The sequence below is a fragment of the Anabrus simplex genome, chromosome X, assembly GCF_040414725.1.
Source record: "Anabrus simplex isolate iqAnaSimp1 chromosome X, ASM4041472v1, whole genome shotgun sequence".
Classification (NCBI taxonomy): Eukaryota; Metazoa; Arthropoda; class Insecta; order Orthoptera; family Tettigoniidae; genus Anabrus; species Anabrus simplex.
The window spans coordinates 115,730,720-115,748,236 of NC_090279.1; the positions used below are offsets into that span (position 1 = coordinate 115,730,720).

The 17,517-nt window shown below is 39.2% G+C and overlaps 1 protein-coding gene across 1 annotated transcript in view; it reads left to right on the plus strand.

Annotated features, from left to right (window-relative positions):
• GluProRS (Glutamyl-prolyl-tRNA synthetase) overlaps nucleotides 1-17,517 on the plus strand; it is a 399,755-nt gene that overhangs the window by 92,713 nt on the left and 289,525 nt on the right. The window contains exons 6-7 of the mRNA XM_068230702.1: nucleotides 2,958-3,150; nucleotides 13,804-13,975. Coding sequence (XP_068086803.1) covers nucleotides 2,958-3,150; nucleotides 13,804-13,975 — 365 coding nt within the window. The remainder of the gene's footprint in view (nucleotides 1-2,957; nucleotides 3,151-13,803; nucleotides 13,976-17,517) is intronic.

Sequence of the window (17,517 nt, forward strand, 5' to 3'; positions counted from 1 at the left end):
TAATGTGAAGCCAAGTTGGCCCATTCTGATGTTCCATATTAACTCTTATAGTGCCAGATTGGGCATGCGAGCTGCTGCTAAAAATGCTGGGGGCCGATCTGTTGGCCACTTTTTTCATTCACCTGTATCTTCAAATAATATAGCTGAAAAAATTGAAGCTTTTACTCTCTGGAAATTGTTGATAACATGCGATATCGATATCGTGAAGTTTTGTAAAAGGTTTTCTTTCGACGCATTGTATGTTTCACACCTTGTAGCCCTGCACTTTACGACTTCGTATCACTTGCTTGTTATCTTGTTTGTTTATTTACTTCGTACATGAAAAATGATTAAAATACACAATGTTTTAACATTAAGTGATTCGTTGGAGAATAATTTATCGATTGACAAATGTTTGAAGTAAAGAAGAGGTTATTGTGTATTTTACTTGCGCATGCATAATTTGGTAAAAAATCCGTAATTCTCAAAACGTACTATCAAGAATTGCATAAAACATTAGCTTTTTTTTTCAAAATTAATGGGATGTTTTCACAAAGGTATCATATCCATGATAAAAATACACTATGAATGTAAAAATTAGGTCAAATTTTAAAATACAAAATTTTCAAAAAATAATAAAGAAAATCATACACTTTTAAAAGTAGAAAATTAAACTCTAATGCAATTGCAGACACACTCATATGTTCTCTGCTCACCTGTTTGATATGAAAAAAAAAAAAAAGAAAGAAGAGGGATTTACCTCTAAAAATGTAAGTAGGAGAATATTTTTCCGTAGTGTGTGTATTTTTGTTAAAATTGTCTTGACATTCTTAGCGTATTAATGGTTATGAATTTCATGTTACGTTATTATTATTATTACTTATATATTATTCTTAGCGTAACCACTACATTACAGCCTGGCATCAAACGGCTTAAACACCTTCTCCTCTATTGTGAGAACTATAATTGCAGAAATGAACACAACACTTAATTTATAAACAATAAATAAATATAGACAGGATATAAGCATTTAGGCTTATGTCGTGTTAAGAAAATAAGGTGAAATTCTTTACGTTTTGCAGAGAACTGTGCTCTGCGTCATCAGAAGAAAATCTCTACTGCCCATGAGAAAGGCTTAAAAAGAATTTTACCTTATTTTCTTGACATGGCATAAGCGCTAAAGCCTATATTAGGTCTATAAGTACGGACCGTGAAACATCAGTGGCAATAAATATGTTACAGGTGAACTATGTAATGTGAGTGGAATGTATTTTCTTGAAGACCTTGTTTGAAAAATACGATATGTTTTATTTTTATTGACCTAACCTGTACTGTATAATGTTGTAACATAGGCATTTGTAAATAGTAGAATTCTGTCTATAGTTCCTGGAAAGATCCAGAAAGTTACATAACTTTTGTACAGGGTGTGTTACTTTGTTGGTATGTGTTCTAGAAAGTGTGTTCTGTCTATTCTGGAAAAATACGACTTTCGCGATCGTGCGTATTCTAGAATGTTAGTCAAAGTTCTCGATCGAAAGTAAGGTTGTGATTGGTGAGTCTAGGTGGCGATAGGGAACACGTGCACGCTGATTGGTTGCCTCCAAGGCCAGTAATTCCTATATATAGTGAGCGAGGCAGTGTTCAAATGAATTCGGTATCCTGAAATCTGTCGGTCTTGGTCTATCCGTCTGCGAGCAGCCTATCTGGTTGACGTCCCCCGGTTTTCGGGATGGCACTCTCCTCGGGTAAGCACTCTTGAATTCTGTTCCTGCTAAAAATTCCGTAATGTTCGGACTTGCTTTTCATACAGGAGTCTGCCCTAACCTCGCCTAGATTCACCAAATTAGTTACTTATGACGCCTTAAAATAAATACTTTGTTGCCAAGGAAACATGGACAGTAGAAGAGCAATAATTTCATTGCTGTTTATTTAGTTGCATACTGTATATCTATTACCATGTCTGCTCCTTGGTGTCATTGAAAACCTTACAAGTAGCTGGTAGGACATAAAAACCAATAACATTGTAATTTATTACATTTTATTAACCTATGTAGTTATAAGGAACTCATCTCCTCCCGGAGAGCAAGAGACGTCTTTATCCAGAGTTTTAAATTATGCGCTTTCGCGACTGTATATTTTAGATTATGTTTGTGATATTAGGTGATATATGTCAGGAGCATATACACAGGGCCCTTAGTTAGGCTTAGCACAGGGATTTGGAATGAAAAAAGAAGAAATGTTTTGCTGCTAAGCATGATTTCCACAATGATGTTCTTTTCAGAAGTTTCTTGATGTTGCAAACTTTTGTGTTTTAGCTATTATTGACAATATGTCCCTAAAAAGAATTTAAAGCGAGTGTAAAATAGTCATGATTACTAGTTAGTTTTGATGAATACTCAAAAATGAGCAATAATGGGTGAAAAAACAAAATTGGTCCAAGTGAGTGTGAGAAAAACATAAGTGATAGGGCAGATTCAGACGATGAGTATCGGTGGAATTAGTCATCAAAATTTGAGAGAAATTCAATGATACTGATGAGAAAACCATGGAGTGTTGTTGGGTCACAAATCAGGTTGTAGTTCTGTCAGTTTGCTTCCTATATTGACAGTTATGCCATACTGTGCATATCTATTAATGAATTTCTCAATTAACGATAAGTAGGCAAGAAAGTGAATGACGACAGAATTTTATGGTTATAAAATAAATATGTTTTGCGATGTTTGTGGTGTGGCTTATGGCAGTTTGGACGAAAACAGGTAGTTGAGTATTTATTTCTTCCAGAAAAAATGGGTACCTGCAAATCTATTCTGATGAAATTAGGTATGAATGACTTATTTTCATAGTGTTCGTGTGTGTTAACGATAAAAATAAAATTATAAAAATTAATTACACTCATAAACAGAAGCGTAATCTGCTTGACAAGGGTTAAACTTTTAGACTTCGTCCAGTTAAAATTCATGTACGTGTCTTTGTTCCAGGTGATTTTGGAGGACTTGAAGCTGCTTCAAGTGAAGCCTGACATGTTCACTCACACTTCGGACTACTTCGACTTGATGCTGGACATGTGCGAGAAGATGATGAAGGGCGGGAAGGCTTACGTGGACGACACGGATCCGGAGCAGATGAAGGCAGAGCGTGAGCAGAAGGTGGAGTCGAAGTGCAGGAACAACAGTAAGTATCGTGTATCTGTTTAGAAATGGTAATCGTAATACAAAAACGGTACCTTACCAAAAGTTACTGTTTTTCCTTGCATCTTACACTCCTTTTTTTTTTTCCTTTCTGCTTTTATAGCCTTAAAAGGTAAGGGGTGGGTCCATTATGCAATAGCCTCCCATTTTGTCCAGTGACTTCTGGGTATAAAGAACTATTAAATTGTATACGTATGTATTCTACATTATTCTTTAACAAATTTGTGATTGTATTATGAGTCCTACTTGCTACCTTTGTTGGAAGGCAGCATTTCTAAATTTAAAAAAATAAAGAAGGCAATAAATGGTGAACACATGACTTTTAGGCCTATATACACAGTAAATATAGTCAGTTTTAGTTACTCTGATATCACGTCATTTGTTTCATCTCATTAGCTCCTCTGATGAGTTTGACGTCCGGAAGGCATCTGGTCGTGTAAAAACTCTGTATGAAGATTCGTCTCACTTCATACGTGGCCCTATAGAGAAAAGGGATAAGGGTATCATATTGGTGCAATATTAATACAAAAGAACTTAATGGCCAGTCATTTGTCTCTGTAGGGGCTGCCTGGCCGAGGTGGTAAAGGCGTGCTCGGTTCGCCCGGAAGCATATGGGTTCGAATCCCGATCAGGAAGGCTTAAAATTTAAGAAATGAGATTTCCACTTCCAGAGGTGTACATGGCCCTGAGGTTCACTCAGCCTACACCAGAAATGAGTATCAGGTTAATTCCTAGGGGCAAAGGTGGCTGGGCGTAGATCTAACCCCTCTACCTCATCCAGAGCCGAGGTTATGGATAGAAGCCTTTACCTTCCACCCCTCCAAGGGCCTTCATGGTCTGTCCGGAGATGACTTTGCTTTTTTATTCATCTGTCTCTGTTACTTGAGCAGTAGGCCTACCGCACAGTAAATCTGATCACTGCTTTGATTTGAATTATCGTTGTATACTCCCTAAATATTTGAAGCTTTTCACAACTTCTAATGGTCTTCCATTTACTTCAATATTCCCTCTTCTCTATTACCTCTTGTCATCACTGTCTTACTCTTCTCCACACTTATTTTGATTCCATATTGCTTTCTCTCCTGATTCATCGGGCTCGATAGCTGCAGTCTCTTTAAGTGCAGCCAGTATCCATTATTCGGGAGATAGTGGTTTCGAATCCCTCCGTCGGCAGCGCTGAAGATGGTTTTCCGTGGTTTCCCATTTTCACACCTTAATTAAGGCTATGACTGCTTCCTTCTCACACCTAGCCCATTCCTGTCCCATCGTCGCTGTAGGACCTATCTGTCTCAGTGCCGACGTAAAGAAACTTGTTAAAAAAAAACAAAAAAAACCCCCTCTATTCCATACAGTAATCATAGGATATAAACTTCATGGTTTTGATCTGTATTGAATTGTGATCACAATAATAATTATTAATGTCATAATGGTCCACCTTTTCAATACTACGAGGGCAGATCAGAAAATATGTTGCACTTCCCAGTTATGGCCATTTATTACACCACCTATACAACAGCAACACGACTGTAACGGCATACACTGTAACGTCACTTTTCCACATAGTTTCCAAGAGACTCCAACATTTCTGCGAATGCACAACCAACTTGTCAATGCTGGATGCATAGAAATTTCCTCTAGTGTTCTGCAATCACTCGGAGACAGCGTTCTTCCCCTCCTCATCGGTCTGGAAACGTTGACCACCGAGCTCCGTTTTGAGCTTACCGAACAGATGAAAGTCACATGGTGCTAGGTCAGGACTGTAGGGTGGATGTTGCCAGACCTCCCACTTGAAACGCTGCAGCAGTTCTCTCGTTTGGCGGGCCTTGTGAGGTGTTGCATTATCGTGCAACAAAATCACACCGGCGCTCAATTTCCCCCGGTGCTTCTCTTTAATCGCTTTACGTAACCGGTGCAACATTTGACAATACGACGCCGCGTTGATCATCATTCCTTTCGGCATGAATTCCAAGTGCAGCAAACCCGCCATGTCAGAGAACACTGTTGCCATAACCTTACCGGCTGAAGGTTGAACCTTGGCCTTCTTTCGTTGTGGTGATGAGGGGTGCACCCATTCTATTGATTGTCGCTTTGTTTTGGGGGTGAAGTAGTGGACCTACGTTTTGTCGCCTGTGACGATTTGACGCAGAAACCCATTGCCGTCTCCGGCATGGCGTTGCAAAAATGCCAGGGAGGATTGGAAACGTCCCTTGTGCTCATCGGTGAGAAGACGTGGGACCCATCTTTGACACAGCTTACGATATCCAAGGTCCTCGTGAACAAAGGTGAACACACTGCCATACGACATGTTCAGCTGCGTCGCAATTTCTCTCAGTTTAATGTGCCGGTTCTGTCTAATGATCGCATTCACACTGTTGACCTTTGCACGGGTCCTGGACGTTGCGGGCCTGCCTTCGCGATTGTTGTCCGTGATATCCGTGCGTCCGGCTTTGAATTGCTGACACCAGTTTACGATACCTTGCCGGGAAATGGCCCGCTCCCTATACACAGCAGTAATTTCACGATGAATGTCCGTGCAATTCTTCCTTTTGGCCCATAGGAATCGGATTGTCGCACGCACCTCATATCTGGAGTGAACGTCCAGTTGACACGCCATTGCATTTGGCCGCTATTCACACAATACTAGAAGAGACACCACAGTGACCTGCCTAACAGACGTGTGGGCAGTGTCTGTTCCTTTCTCTGCTGTGCCCACGTTTGCTGCGGTGCGTTAGTGCAACTAACCTTTTGATCCACCTACGTATAATATGCAGTATATTTGAATTACATTACTAAGCTAGGGACTAGTTTCGGCCTTGTCTGGCCATCTTCAGCTTTAATGTAATACATCTAATAACTAAACAAATGTACAAACACACAATTGACATAAAAAACAGATGTACAAAACACACAATTGACATTAAAATCTGGGATGAACTAAGAGTAAAATTTGACAAATAAATTAGGCTCTAAATTCTTAGCATCTGGAGTATGCTCGTTATCCAGATTCCTTCTTGCATTAATATTCATAGAACTGTTAGTTCCATCACTGCTAATAATTACAATTTCAATTGGAAAACAGGAACTGGTAAATGTTGACTCTGTAGTCAGATCATTAATCACCAAAGCTAATTGAGTGGTGTTGGCAGTATGCAAGCCATTAGACGTCACTGTAAATAACCACCAGCTGACACAGAACTGCTAGATGGTGTTTCCACATCAACCACCATAAATAAAATGAAATGTTCCTGTAGTGCTTGTTAAAATTGTGCTGAAATGCTGTTGGACATTGTTAGGACGACACAGGAAGATATGGTTAAAACTGACACATTCTTACCTTATAATCCTGAATACCACCCCTCACCGAATAAAACCCGCACCCGAAATTTGAGATGGCAAAATACGGAAAAAAAATAAAAAATAAAATATCTCATATACCTGTTTAATTTTCTTCAAATATACCACAAATATAAATTCAAACAGCTTACAATTAATAAAATCATCACAAAAATCTTAAATAAAATAGGTCCAATACTCAGATCATTCACAGTTCACCATCGTCATCTGAAGTTTCACCATAGGAACTTTCGTTGCTGGCATCTTTCCACAAATAGTTGTCCACTGAATTAGAAATTCCACATTTTTTAAAGCTTTTGGACACCAGATCGTTTGGAATGCGCGCCCATGCGGTCTCGATCCAGCTGCATATTAGTCCCACTTCAGGCTTCTTCACTCGTCCGGTTGGTGTTAACGCGTGATCACCATCGGACATCCAACTGTTTCATTGCAGTTTTGAAAGGCCGATTCGCTCACACGTCCAACGCTGTAGAATAGAAGCGACTCCTCTGGGAATTATCGCAAGATCGGTTTTTCCTTTCCTCATCATAACTTTTACGGCATCAGTTGTATGTCCTCGGTAACTGTCCAACACGAGCATGTTTTGTTTTTGTAGCAATGCTGCTGTGCGACGTTGCCAGTCGTCAACTAACGCACTGTCCATCCAGCCAAACTCGTGTGTTCTAACAATAACACCAGACCTTTCGGAAGTGTTTTCCTTTTCAGAACCACATGTGGAGAGAGTTTGGTTCCATCCGCTAATGTAGAACATTACTCTGCATCGTTGCTTTTCGTTACCACCTGTTCTGATGGTTACACTTTTAGAACCCTTCGTATTCACTGTATTTTCCAATGGCATTTCAAAATAGACATGTGTCTGGTCAGCATTCTCAATTTGCGACAGTAAATAAGAATTTTGCTTCCTCAAATGAATAATATGATGCTGAAAGGCCATTAAATTTTCTTCATACGCTCCAGGGAGACGTTATGAAATAGACAAATGCACAATTCCTTTCTCCAATAAAAGTTTCGTATCCATCCGTAGCTTGCAGTAAAACCCTATGTTTTGAGTTCTTTTGAGATCTCTAGTGCTTTCATTTGACACATTTACTAGAAACACCTTATACTAACTCACGTTTTTCTATCACAGATTTGTGGAGGCATTCTTCAATTTCTGGAAACACTGACCATTAAAAATTGCCTTAAGCAATCATTGTATCGACTAGGTGGAAAATAAATACTTAATTGTGAATCTGCAGAATGCTCTGCGATTGCAGTTACTTTTTAGAAGTTATTCCTCCTTCTGCCAATCACGAATACACGATTCATCAATATCGTAACTGCCTCTGTGGATCAGTGGTAGAGTGTCGGCCTCCGGATCCCAAGATAGCGGGTTCAAACCCGGCAGAGGTAGTTGGATTTTTGAAGGGCGGAAAAAAGTCCATTCGACACTCCATGTCGTACGATGTTGGCATGTAAAAGATCTCTGGTGACACATTTGGTGTTTACCCGACAAAATTCATTAAATCTCAGCCATAGACGCCCCAGAGAGAGGGACAAGTGGAGAGGTCGTGGAAAGTAGAGTGTTGTGGAGGTGGAGGGGAAGGGGAGAATTAAGACCGGGCCAAATGATGTGGGAAAAGAGATGGCTGCTGAGGACAGGTGCTGTGAATATTATGAAAAACTGAATTGTCACTTGTTGGTTTGACATTTCTTAAAATGGGAATTAGAAGGTCAAATAGGATATTTGACTTTTCTGAAATGTCATTAGGATTAGGATTTGGGTTAAAATATTGATCTATATGTATGAAGCAGCTTTTAGTGATGTTTGTTGATGATTTTGAGAGTTTCCAGATCTTGTTTTATGTCTGTGAATTTGTGATTATAGTCATGCATATGCTATCCTACAACTGAAAATTCATTGTACTTCAGAGCATTGACGTGTTCCAAGTACCTTATATAAAAATTCCTCTCAGTCTGTCCGACATATGAAGAATTACAACTGTTGCAAATAATCCTGTATACTCCTGATTCTGAAAAACTATTGAACTTGTTTATGGATGTGGCATTATCTAAGAGTTGTGCATTCCTATTGTTGGTTTGGAAACTACTTTTACATTGTGCTTTTTAAAGATGTTGATGACTTTGTAAATTTGTTCGTTGAACGTAAAGATAGAAAGGGAGGAGTTTTTTTTTTTTTTCAAAGTGGTGGAGGGATATATTTATATTTATTGATTATATTTTCAATAAAGAAGCTGTTGTATCCATTACATTTAGCTATATTACGAATGGTGTTCTACTCATTTTTGAGGTCTCTCTTAGACATTCGAACATTGAAGGCTCGGTACACCATGCTGTTGTATGCTGCTCGTTTGTGAATTTGGGGGTGCGAAGAATCTTGACGGATTGTAGTGACTGTTTGGGTGGGTTTTCTGAAAATCTTATGTCTTAAGTAGCTTGGGTGTCTGATAATAGTTCAGTCAGTTTTCAATTGTGTGTTTGTACATTTGTTTAGTTATTAGATGGGTAAAAATGTAGTCCGGCTGTCATGTTATTTGTAACGTTATATTAAATGGGAAATAATGAAATCTTACTTGGAGAGCATCTCAGAGGAGAGATGTGATCATTGCGAAGTCCAGGAACCCACCATCCCACCCGAAAAAACTTTTATAACCTAATGAAGACTGTTACACGCCATTTTCATTTCTGAAGCAGCTATTTGTATCCTATTGGCTAATGTGAAGTGCACCGTGATGTCGTTGCAGTCAATTATGTTAATCATAATCCGTTGCCAACCCCAGCACAATAAAAGCACAAGAAAATGTCTTGTCCAGATCCTATTCTTAACCGTCTGCACGGCAAGAACTTTCTTGAGGTCAAGGGCTAGCACCGATGAATAGGAGTGCTATGTCTGTGAATTCTTATTATCTTTGTCAATATTAGTAGACGAATAAGTTTAAATGGTGTTTATAAAAGTAGGAAAGATCACAATATGAAGATAAAGTTGGAATTCAAGAGGACAAACTGGGGCAAATATTCATTTATAGGAAGGGGAGTTAGGGATTGGAATAACTTACCAAGGGAGATGTTCAATAAATTTCCAATTTCTTTGAAATCATTTAGGAAAAAGCTAGGAAAGCAACAGATAGGGAATCTGCCACCTGGGCGACTGCCCTAAATGCAGATCAGTATTGATTGATTGATTGATTGATTGATTGATTGATTGATTGATTGAATATGACTACAGTAGAACCTCGATAATTCGAAATCGGTTAATTCAAAACCCTGCCTAATTCGAAGAAGCTCTCGTTCCCGGAAACATGAGATACAATTTTGCATGTTATTTAAATTGTTTAATTCGAAACTGCCTTTACATTTTAAAACAATAGTATGTCATAGAGTAATTTCAACTCAAAATTCATCCGCGTCATAATAGAACGCGTGTTCCGGAATGTGGAGCGGTAGCTTTCCGCACTTACACTCACTTCGGTGGGTCTACAGCGCGCTTCATGGTTGCTAAATTAAATGAAATCAGAATTCTTTTGTATTCAACCTTTTAAGGAACGCCGAAATATCATGCAACAGCCAGTGTGCGGAAAAACAGAACACTGGCGATGCCGGCAGTTGACGAAAAAACGTGACTCATATAATAAAATTCGTAGGCACCGAACAATATTGTCATTGCCGATGAAACTGCATTGCTTTATTTTAATTGCGAGCCCAAACGATCTTATGGTTTTAAAGGAGAAAGTGCTAGCCAGGGAATCGTACAAGGGTGGGGGTCATAGTAGTGCATTGCAATGCACATGGAAGCGAGATTCTTTATCCCCTCATCATAGTAAAGTTCGATAAGCCACAATGTTTTGAGGGCGTTGGGCACTTTCCATGGCAGTACAAAGCATCTAAAAATGCATAAAGTACAGAAATCCAAAAAATAATGCATTTGCACAGGGGAACCAGCATAATTTATCCTCGTCTTTGATTTTTTTTTCTTCTTTCGTTGCGTGAGGTTATGTTTGTCAAGGATTTATCCAAGTGCATTATTTGAACATTGTAAATGCACCTTGTTGGATACATTTCGGAAATAGATTTTTTCCATGGCATTTGAAAGGTTTAAACTGTGAATCGAGGTGATTGCATGTATTAATGTCTTAGGATACTTTGTGACGCGGCAGGTGTTCACATTTCTCAAGTACGAGAAGAGTGCCGTGGCGGGAAATCGTACAAGGATAGAGTCATAGGAAAGTTAGATTTTAAGGGCATCGGGTACTTTCTGTATAAATACAAGGCATCTAAAATGCATACAGTATAGTAATCCAATGAATAAAAGACTTTCACATGGGAGCCAGCATAGATTTCTCGTCATCTTTGAATCGTGCTTTTTTCTTTCTTTCTTTTTTTCTTTCTTTCATTCTTTCTTTCTTTCTTTCTTTCTTTCTTTCTTTCGTTGCGTGAGGTTATGTTTGCCAGTGAGACATCCAAGTGCATTATTTGAATACTGTAAATGCACCTTATTGGATACATTTTGGAAATAGTTCTTTTTTCATGGCATTTGAAAGGTATAAACTGTGAATCAAGGTTAACTGCATACAGTAACGGGTCTTAGAATATTCTGTAACGCGGCAAGTGTTGGTACTTCTGAATTGCGAATTAGCGGTTAATTCGAAATCACGTAATTCGAAGTCCGATTTTTGAGTCCCGACGACTTCGAATTAACGAGCTTTTACTGTAGTTCCTAAGTACAGAGATTGTCAGCACTGGGCACCATTTGACAACATGCTTCCCTAGAAGGCCATGAGCGTGGAAACAAACGACAATCGCTACGTGGGTGTGAATGTCAAACGACAATTGTTGCGCGGGTGTGACAGCCGGGCTAAAGTATTAATATTAGATGTATTACATTAAGGCTGAAGATGGCCAGCCAAGACCGAAACTAGTCCCTAATTTAGAAATGTAATTCAAATATATTGCATATTATAGTATTGAAAAGGTGGAACATTAATTTAATTATTATTATTGTGTCCATACAGTAACTTACTGTGTTATCTGGAAAGAGTAAGGCTAATGCTAATGCAGTACCCACAGTGGAGTAATCACTTACCTCTGATTGAACTCTCTTGTCACGTTTCACCTTGCCCTCTAGCGTCCCCCTTTCTGTAGCTTGGGAACATTACTTTTACTTCTAACAGATTAGGTCCGAAACATACATTCCTTTTTCTTGCTGTACGTTTTCTTTTATTGCCCAGCTTTCTCCCTTACCTCTTATAGTGCCAGGCGAGCAGCTGCTGCTGATCTGCCGAGCCAGGTTTTTTCGCCTGTATCCACCAGAAAGATTGAACTTTTTACTCTCTGGAAATATTGATTACATGCGATATCGATGCCAGTGAAATTTTATAAAAGCTTTCTTTTGACGCATTGCAAGTTTGAGCTGTTTCTTTGTTTTGTCGCACCACCACAGATTGGTCTTACGGCACCGATGGGACAGGAAAGGGCTAAAAGTGGGGAGGAAAATGCCGTGGCTTTAATTAAGATACAGCCCCAGCATTTTCCTTGTTTGAAAATGGGAAATGATGGAAAACCATTTTCAGGGCTGGTGACAGTGGGGTTCAAACCCACCATCTCCTGAATGCAAGGTGATAGCTACGTGACCCAAACCACATGGCCACTTGCTCGGTAGAGAAACTTCAGCTTGCTGTTCCTGCCAACACTTCCCATTTACCCGGGAACTTTCCGTTTTTTAACTAGTCTTCCGATTTTGTGATTTATTTTTACTTCTTCCTATTGTTGACCAATATAACTTCCAGTACGGCCGCTTCTCTTCCCCTAGGATAAAGGATAAATTCTTATGTGCTTGTGTAATTTACGCAACCTCTTTTTCAAGCGTATTTATTTGATGCTTTGTTTCGTGAGTGTATCGTTCGTTGCCTTCGCGTGCTGCGTGTTCTTTACAGCTGACGAATTTCTTCCGCTTTGTTTAACGGTAAATCCCTGATGGTACACTCTAGCCCATAAGCCAGTCTGCCATAACAGAACATTTCTACAGTACAGACCATGAAATCCTCTTTGACCAGGGAAAGGTCATCACACCTGTAAAAGACTTCTGTGCTCGACTGATAAAAGAAGACATAGAGATAGAGCTGTGCCCAGATAACATCAACAGGGAAGACTGCTTCAAGTTATCAAATACATGGAGACCTGTACTGCAGAAATACATGCATAACACCACCACGGAACAGCGAAACTGTCATCGGAGGGCGGTGAATCACAGCACGACGATCCTTGAGTCCAATTAGTGGGGTAGGCCGTGGATAGTACAGTCATGACTTCCATGTTCCTTTGAATTTCTTTGCTCACTGTCGAAAGCAGAACTTAGCATGCCCTGATGAAGGGCAATGCAATTTGGCTAAAAGCTCCGCTTCAGTAAATAAACATAGTGAATTTAATCCAGTATTCATTTGTTTCTTCATATTAATACAGTGAGCCATGAAAACGTACGTTCGTTACTTAATAATGGTCCATTATTGGACATTATACATTTTCCAACTAACTCATTCCTGGTTGCCAGCGTTTCCCTCATTGTGCTAAGTTGGACTCATCAGTTGGTACCTAGTACACCTACCAAGACGCATGGCCAGTGCATATCGTGGAGGCAACTGCGTAGTCTGCTTGGAGCCACCGGCAGTGTCAATGCATTATGAGAGACTTTGTCTCAATTTAAAAAATTGATGCCTGCCTGGCCATCAGATGATATAGATGTTGATTCCCATAGGGAACCTGAAATGTTTGTCCCGAATGAGTACATTTATAATACCAATATATTTGGTCCGTTAATTTGGGCATTATAAATTTTCCAACTAACTCATTTGTTCCTGCCAGGCAGACATCAGTTTTTTATAATGAGACAGTCTCTTGTAGTGCATTGGTATTGGTGGCTCCAAGTAGCCTACACAGTGGCCTCCGCGGTATGCACTAGCCGTGCGTCTTGGTGGGTGTGCTGTTTACCAACTGATGAGCCCAACTTAGCACACGGGAGCGAAATGCTGGCAACCAGGAATGAGTTAGCTGGAAAATTTATAATGCCCAGTAATGGTCCATCTATTTTGGTATTGTAAATTTACTCATTTGGGGCAAATATTTCAGGTTCCCTATGGGAATCAACATCTATATCACTGCTGTGTTATGAAACATGATAATATTTTATTGAAGACTGTTTTACTTTGTTGTTCTGGTGGTCAGAGAAATAATTTTCTGTGCCTCCAACTTTACACGATGCTTTAACAAGTTTTCTAAACACTGTCTGTAGGTGTGGAAGAAAATTTGAAACTGTGGGAGGAGATGAAGAAAGGTTCCGAACAAGGGCAGAAGTGCTGCGTCCGAGCCAAGATAGACATGAACTCGGCCAACGGCTGTATGAGAGATCCTACTATTTACAGGTGTAAGAACGAGCCCCACCCAAGGACTGGAACTAAATACAAGTGAGTGATAGATGTTTTGTGTTCCTGTATGTAAGTCATTGCTTGTTCAGTATTGGTAGAGCAGTTAGATTGCCTGGTGGTGGTGTTGCTGGCTTCTCCCGATGTTGGCTATGGCCAATGCATGTCGTAAATTTTGAAATGAAAAGTCAGTTCTCAGTGGTTTTGTACTCCACGTAAAACTGAGCGGCTATTGATCGTGATGTCAACATTGGTGTATAACTAAAAGCTTGCTTGCTTAATTCATTATTGATGCTTTCGAATGTGTGACTTGTCATTGGTCAGTTGATTGATTATTAACCCTTTCCCATGGACTATCTTTGACTCACTGTCTGGCAAAACCTAGAGTACCTAATAATTTGCTTGTCAGGTATAGTTGTGGACTACCTTCACTAAATAACTTATTCTGTAAAAACCACTTAAGTTATTGCTTTCAAATTTTGTAACAAGGGAAAATACACTATAGTTATTCTAAAATGATACAATGAGATCACCTAATTACATGCAGAACCCCCCCTCCCCCTCCATTTGGAATCATACATCAAGAAGCATCCAATATGGTGCATAATGTTAAATTGTTTGTTCTTAAATTCAGTCTGAATTGCTTGACTTGATGGGGGCTTTTATTTTCTTGGTGATGCAGGCAACGCAGGAATTCACCCTGAACCCCCCCAATTTATTTCATTTTCGAGATCCGTCGGGTGAAGATATTTAGATAGCAAATCATACTTCCTCTCAGACATACAAATTATACAAATTATATTTCACTGAATGGGGTTGGAAGGTAAATTGGCATTAGTTGGAATATTATGTAATTACGTAGAGGCTCATAGTCCGAAACAGAATTAACTGCAGGATTAAAACTGATAATTACTTTTGTCCAAATAGGCCTAATATTTTATGAGGAGAGGGTACCTTAATGAACATTTCCTGTCCTGTGGTGTATTTTGATTTCCTTCAGATTCATCTTCTGTCCCAACTGCTTCCCACACCATTTTTATTATCATACCTGCAATTTCAGACTCACTACCATTGCATTTGTCAACACATTAATATAATTTGTAAGAAATATCCTCTGCACTGAACTACTTATGTGCAATGTCAGCTGTCTGTTCTAAGAAAACTTATAAAAGAACACTTTATTTTATGATTCTATGCATGCCAGTTGTATCTTGGAAGCGTAGAGAATTCATTGGTTCCAAGAAGTTATATGTTTAGCGGACAGATGGCAGAGAAAGTCGGTTTGAATGTCGAGTTTGCTGGGAAAAGTTAAAATATTCTTCATTTAAATCTCCTTGTGGCCGTAGTTAACACTTGTCAGCTTTTGGATTTCCTGTACTCCTTCATCATTCTCTGCTCTTCCCCAGGACAGGAGATGATGATGTTTTAGACATTCAAGGGTGACAACTTTGCTAATTCATGAAAGTGAAAGCTTTCGAAATTTAGAGTAGAGTTCTTTTTCACCCCAGCGATATTCACCCTCACAATTTTGATGAGGGCGGAGGATTGTTCATAGGAATTCCTTCTCTTCAGTTTAGATCCTTTGTGTCTGACTGTGATGATCTTCAGTACCTACAACTGTTGTGTAGTGCCGTGAGGTCGCTCTAGACTTGTAAGCTTGTTTCTACTTCCTGTCTTCATCAAGACTCTCGTTGAGGAATAGATCTTCCATCTTGACGTGGGAAGTGTGAGGTTAGAAGAAAGTCCCTTTCAGAAAAAATCCTTTATTATTAAGCACTGTGTGAATACATGGAATGTACCTTATGTACATACAAGAAATGTGTTCAAATGTACTGAGCTGTTGAACAGGGCAGACCACAGAATCAGCAGGTATAGTTCTACTTTGGAGTCAGCTGGTTAGACACATCTTTTCATGGTTCCCTTGGACGCCGATGTATGTGTATAAGTGGAATAGCTTTTAATTCAGAATAAAGAACGCGGTTGTCACAGTTCTTACTCATTTGAACAATAAAATTTAGGGAGTTTGGTGTTCTGGCTTCCTGCTGGATGCCATAATGACGGACGATTGGAAAGAAGTAAATTATGGGCCTGTCACGTGATATTCAGGGTGTGGTTTTCATCACTTGAATGAAAATTGTGTGTGTGTGAATTGTGCAATGAACACTGTGAAAGACAAATACCTAGGACTAGAGTAATGTAATAAAGTTTTTATATTTTGCACATTGTGAGCATTTTCGTTAACAATATTATCCTTTCTAGTTTCTTGTATCTCAGTTTGAGTGGTGAAGTTTTGAGTTGAACTGCGCTTTTTTCTGTACCTCCAATTTCCAACTATAGTGGAAAGTTGCTTATCCATTCCCAGAAACTGTTTTCCTGGATTATTTGTTGAGATTGTGTGGTCCCACGAACATCCTAATTAAATCGTATTGTAAAAATCTTACATTATATGTTCCTCGAAGAAACGATTTCCTGGGTCAAATGTCCAGAAATTTCATTCCCATCAATGCTGAATTCTCGATAAAGCATTTTTCAAGAAACTGTATCTCACAAAAAGACAGCTACAGACTACGTGCGGATCTTGGCGTTAACGCCCCTTCGTTGCTATAATTAGAGCAAGTACTGCGCTGGAAAAGTGATCGGAGGTGACCTTGCATAACGGAACATCTTAGCATCGCATTCGGGTGGTATTGTTTAGAGAATCCTCGGAAATCATAAAGCAGAGAGTGGCCAGAGCAGTTCGAAGGAGACAGCTCTACTTGAAGACAGAACAAGTTTCGTGAAACATCTAGATTATGTCCAGGGATGTTCATATTTTTATTTTTTGGACTGTATTGCTGAACAGGCTTTCGGCACTTCCCTCGGGGCATCGTCTAGTCGCTGGGCTTTCACGCAGGAATCGAAACTGCTCCTTCTTAACTATTTTAATCTTATCGTGTGCAATTGTTATTGAGACCACAACTGATTTTGTACCCTTCGTACATAAAGGCATGGGAGGTCTTGGGATTGCTTATTACTGTTTTGGTCCTAATATAAGACTGTGAATTTTACGTTTTTTGTTAAAATGACATAAAAACCACAGCAACATTGCGTTTGTATCATTTCCCACTTGTGCACTAGAATACATAAAATGCAGAATACCACAAGCAAGAAAGGTTTTAAAAAAAAGTGAAAACCAAGTTCCTCTCTTCAAACATTGAAATAGGAATTAGAAAGATGCTTTTGAAGACTTTCATCTTGAACATGGCAAAACATTGACAGTAACTAGCTCACAAAGAAAGAGAATAGAAGCTTTTGTAATGCTGTATTATAGAAAAATCCTGAAGGTGAGATGGATAAAGCACAAATGAAGAGACAAAGCGAATTGAATTGTTGAAAGGAGAATGATTTGGCAAAACTTGTCAAGAGGAAGACTTAGAATGATAGGACACCCAGGACTTGTTCACTTAGTTTTTGACGGAAGTTGTTACCCCCCCTTTTGCAGAAGAGAGCACACAATACAAGGTACACATAAAAAACGTAATTATTTAATAATGCAAAATAACAAACCTGAAAGAACAACGTCACCCGATGATATACCAGAAAAA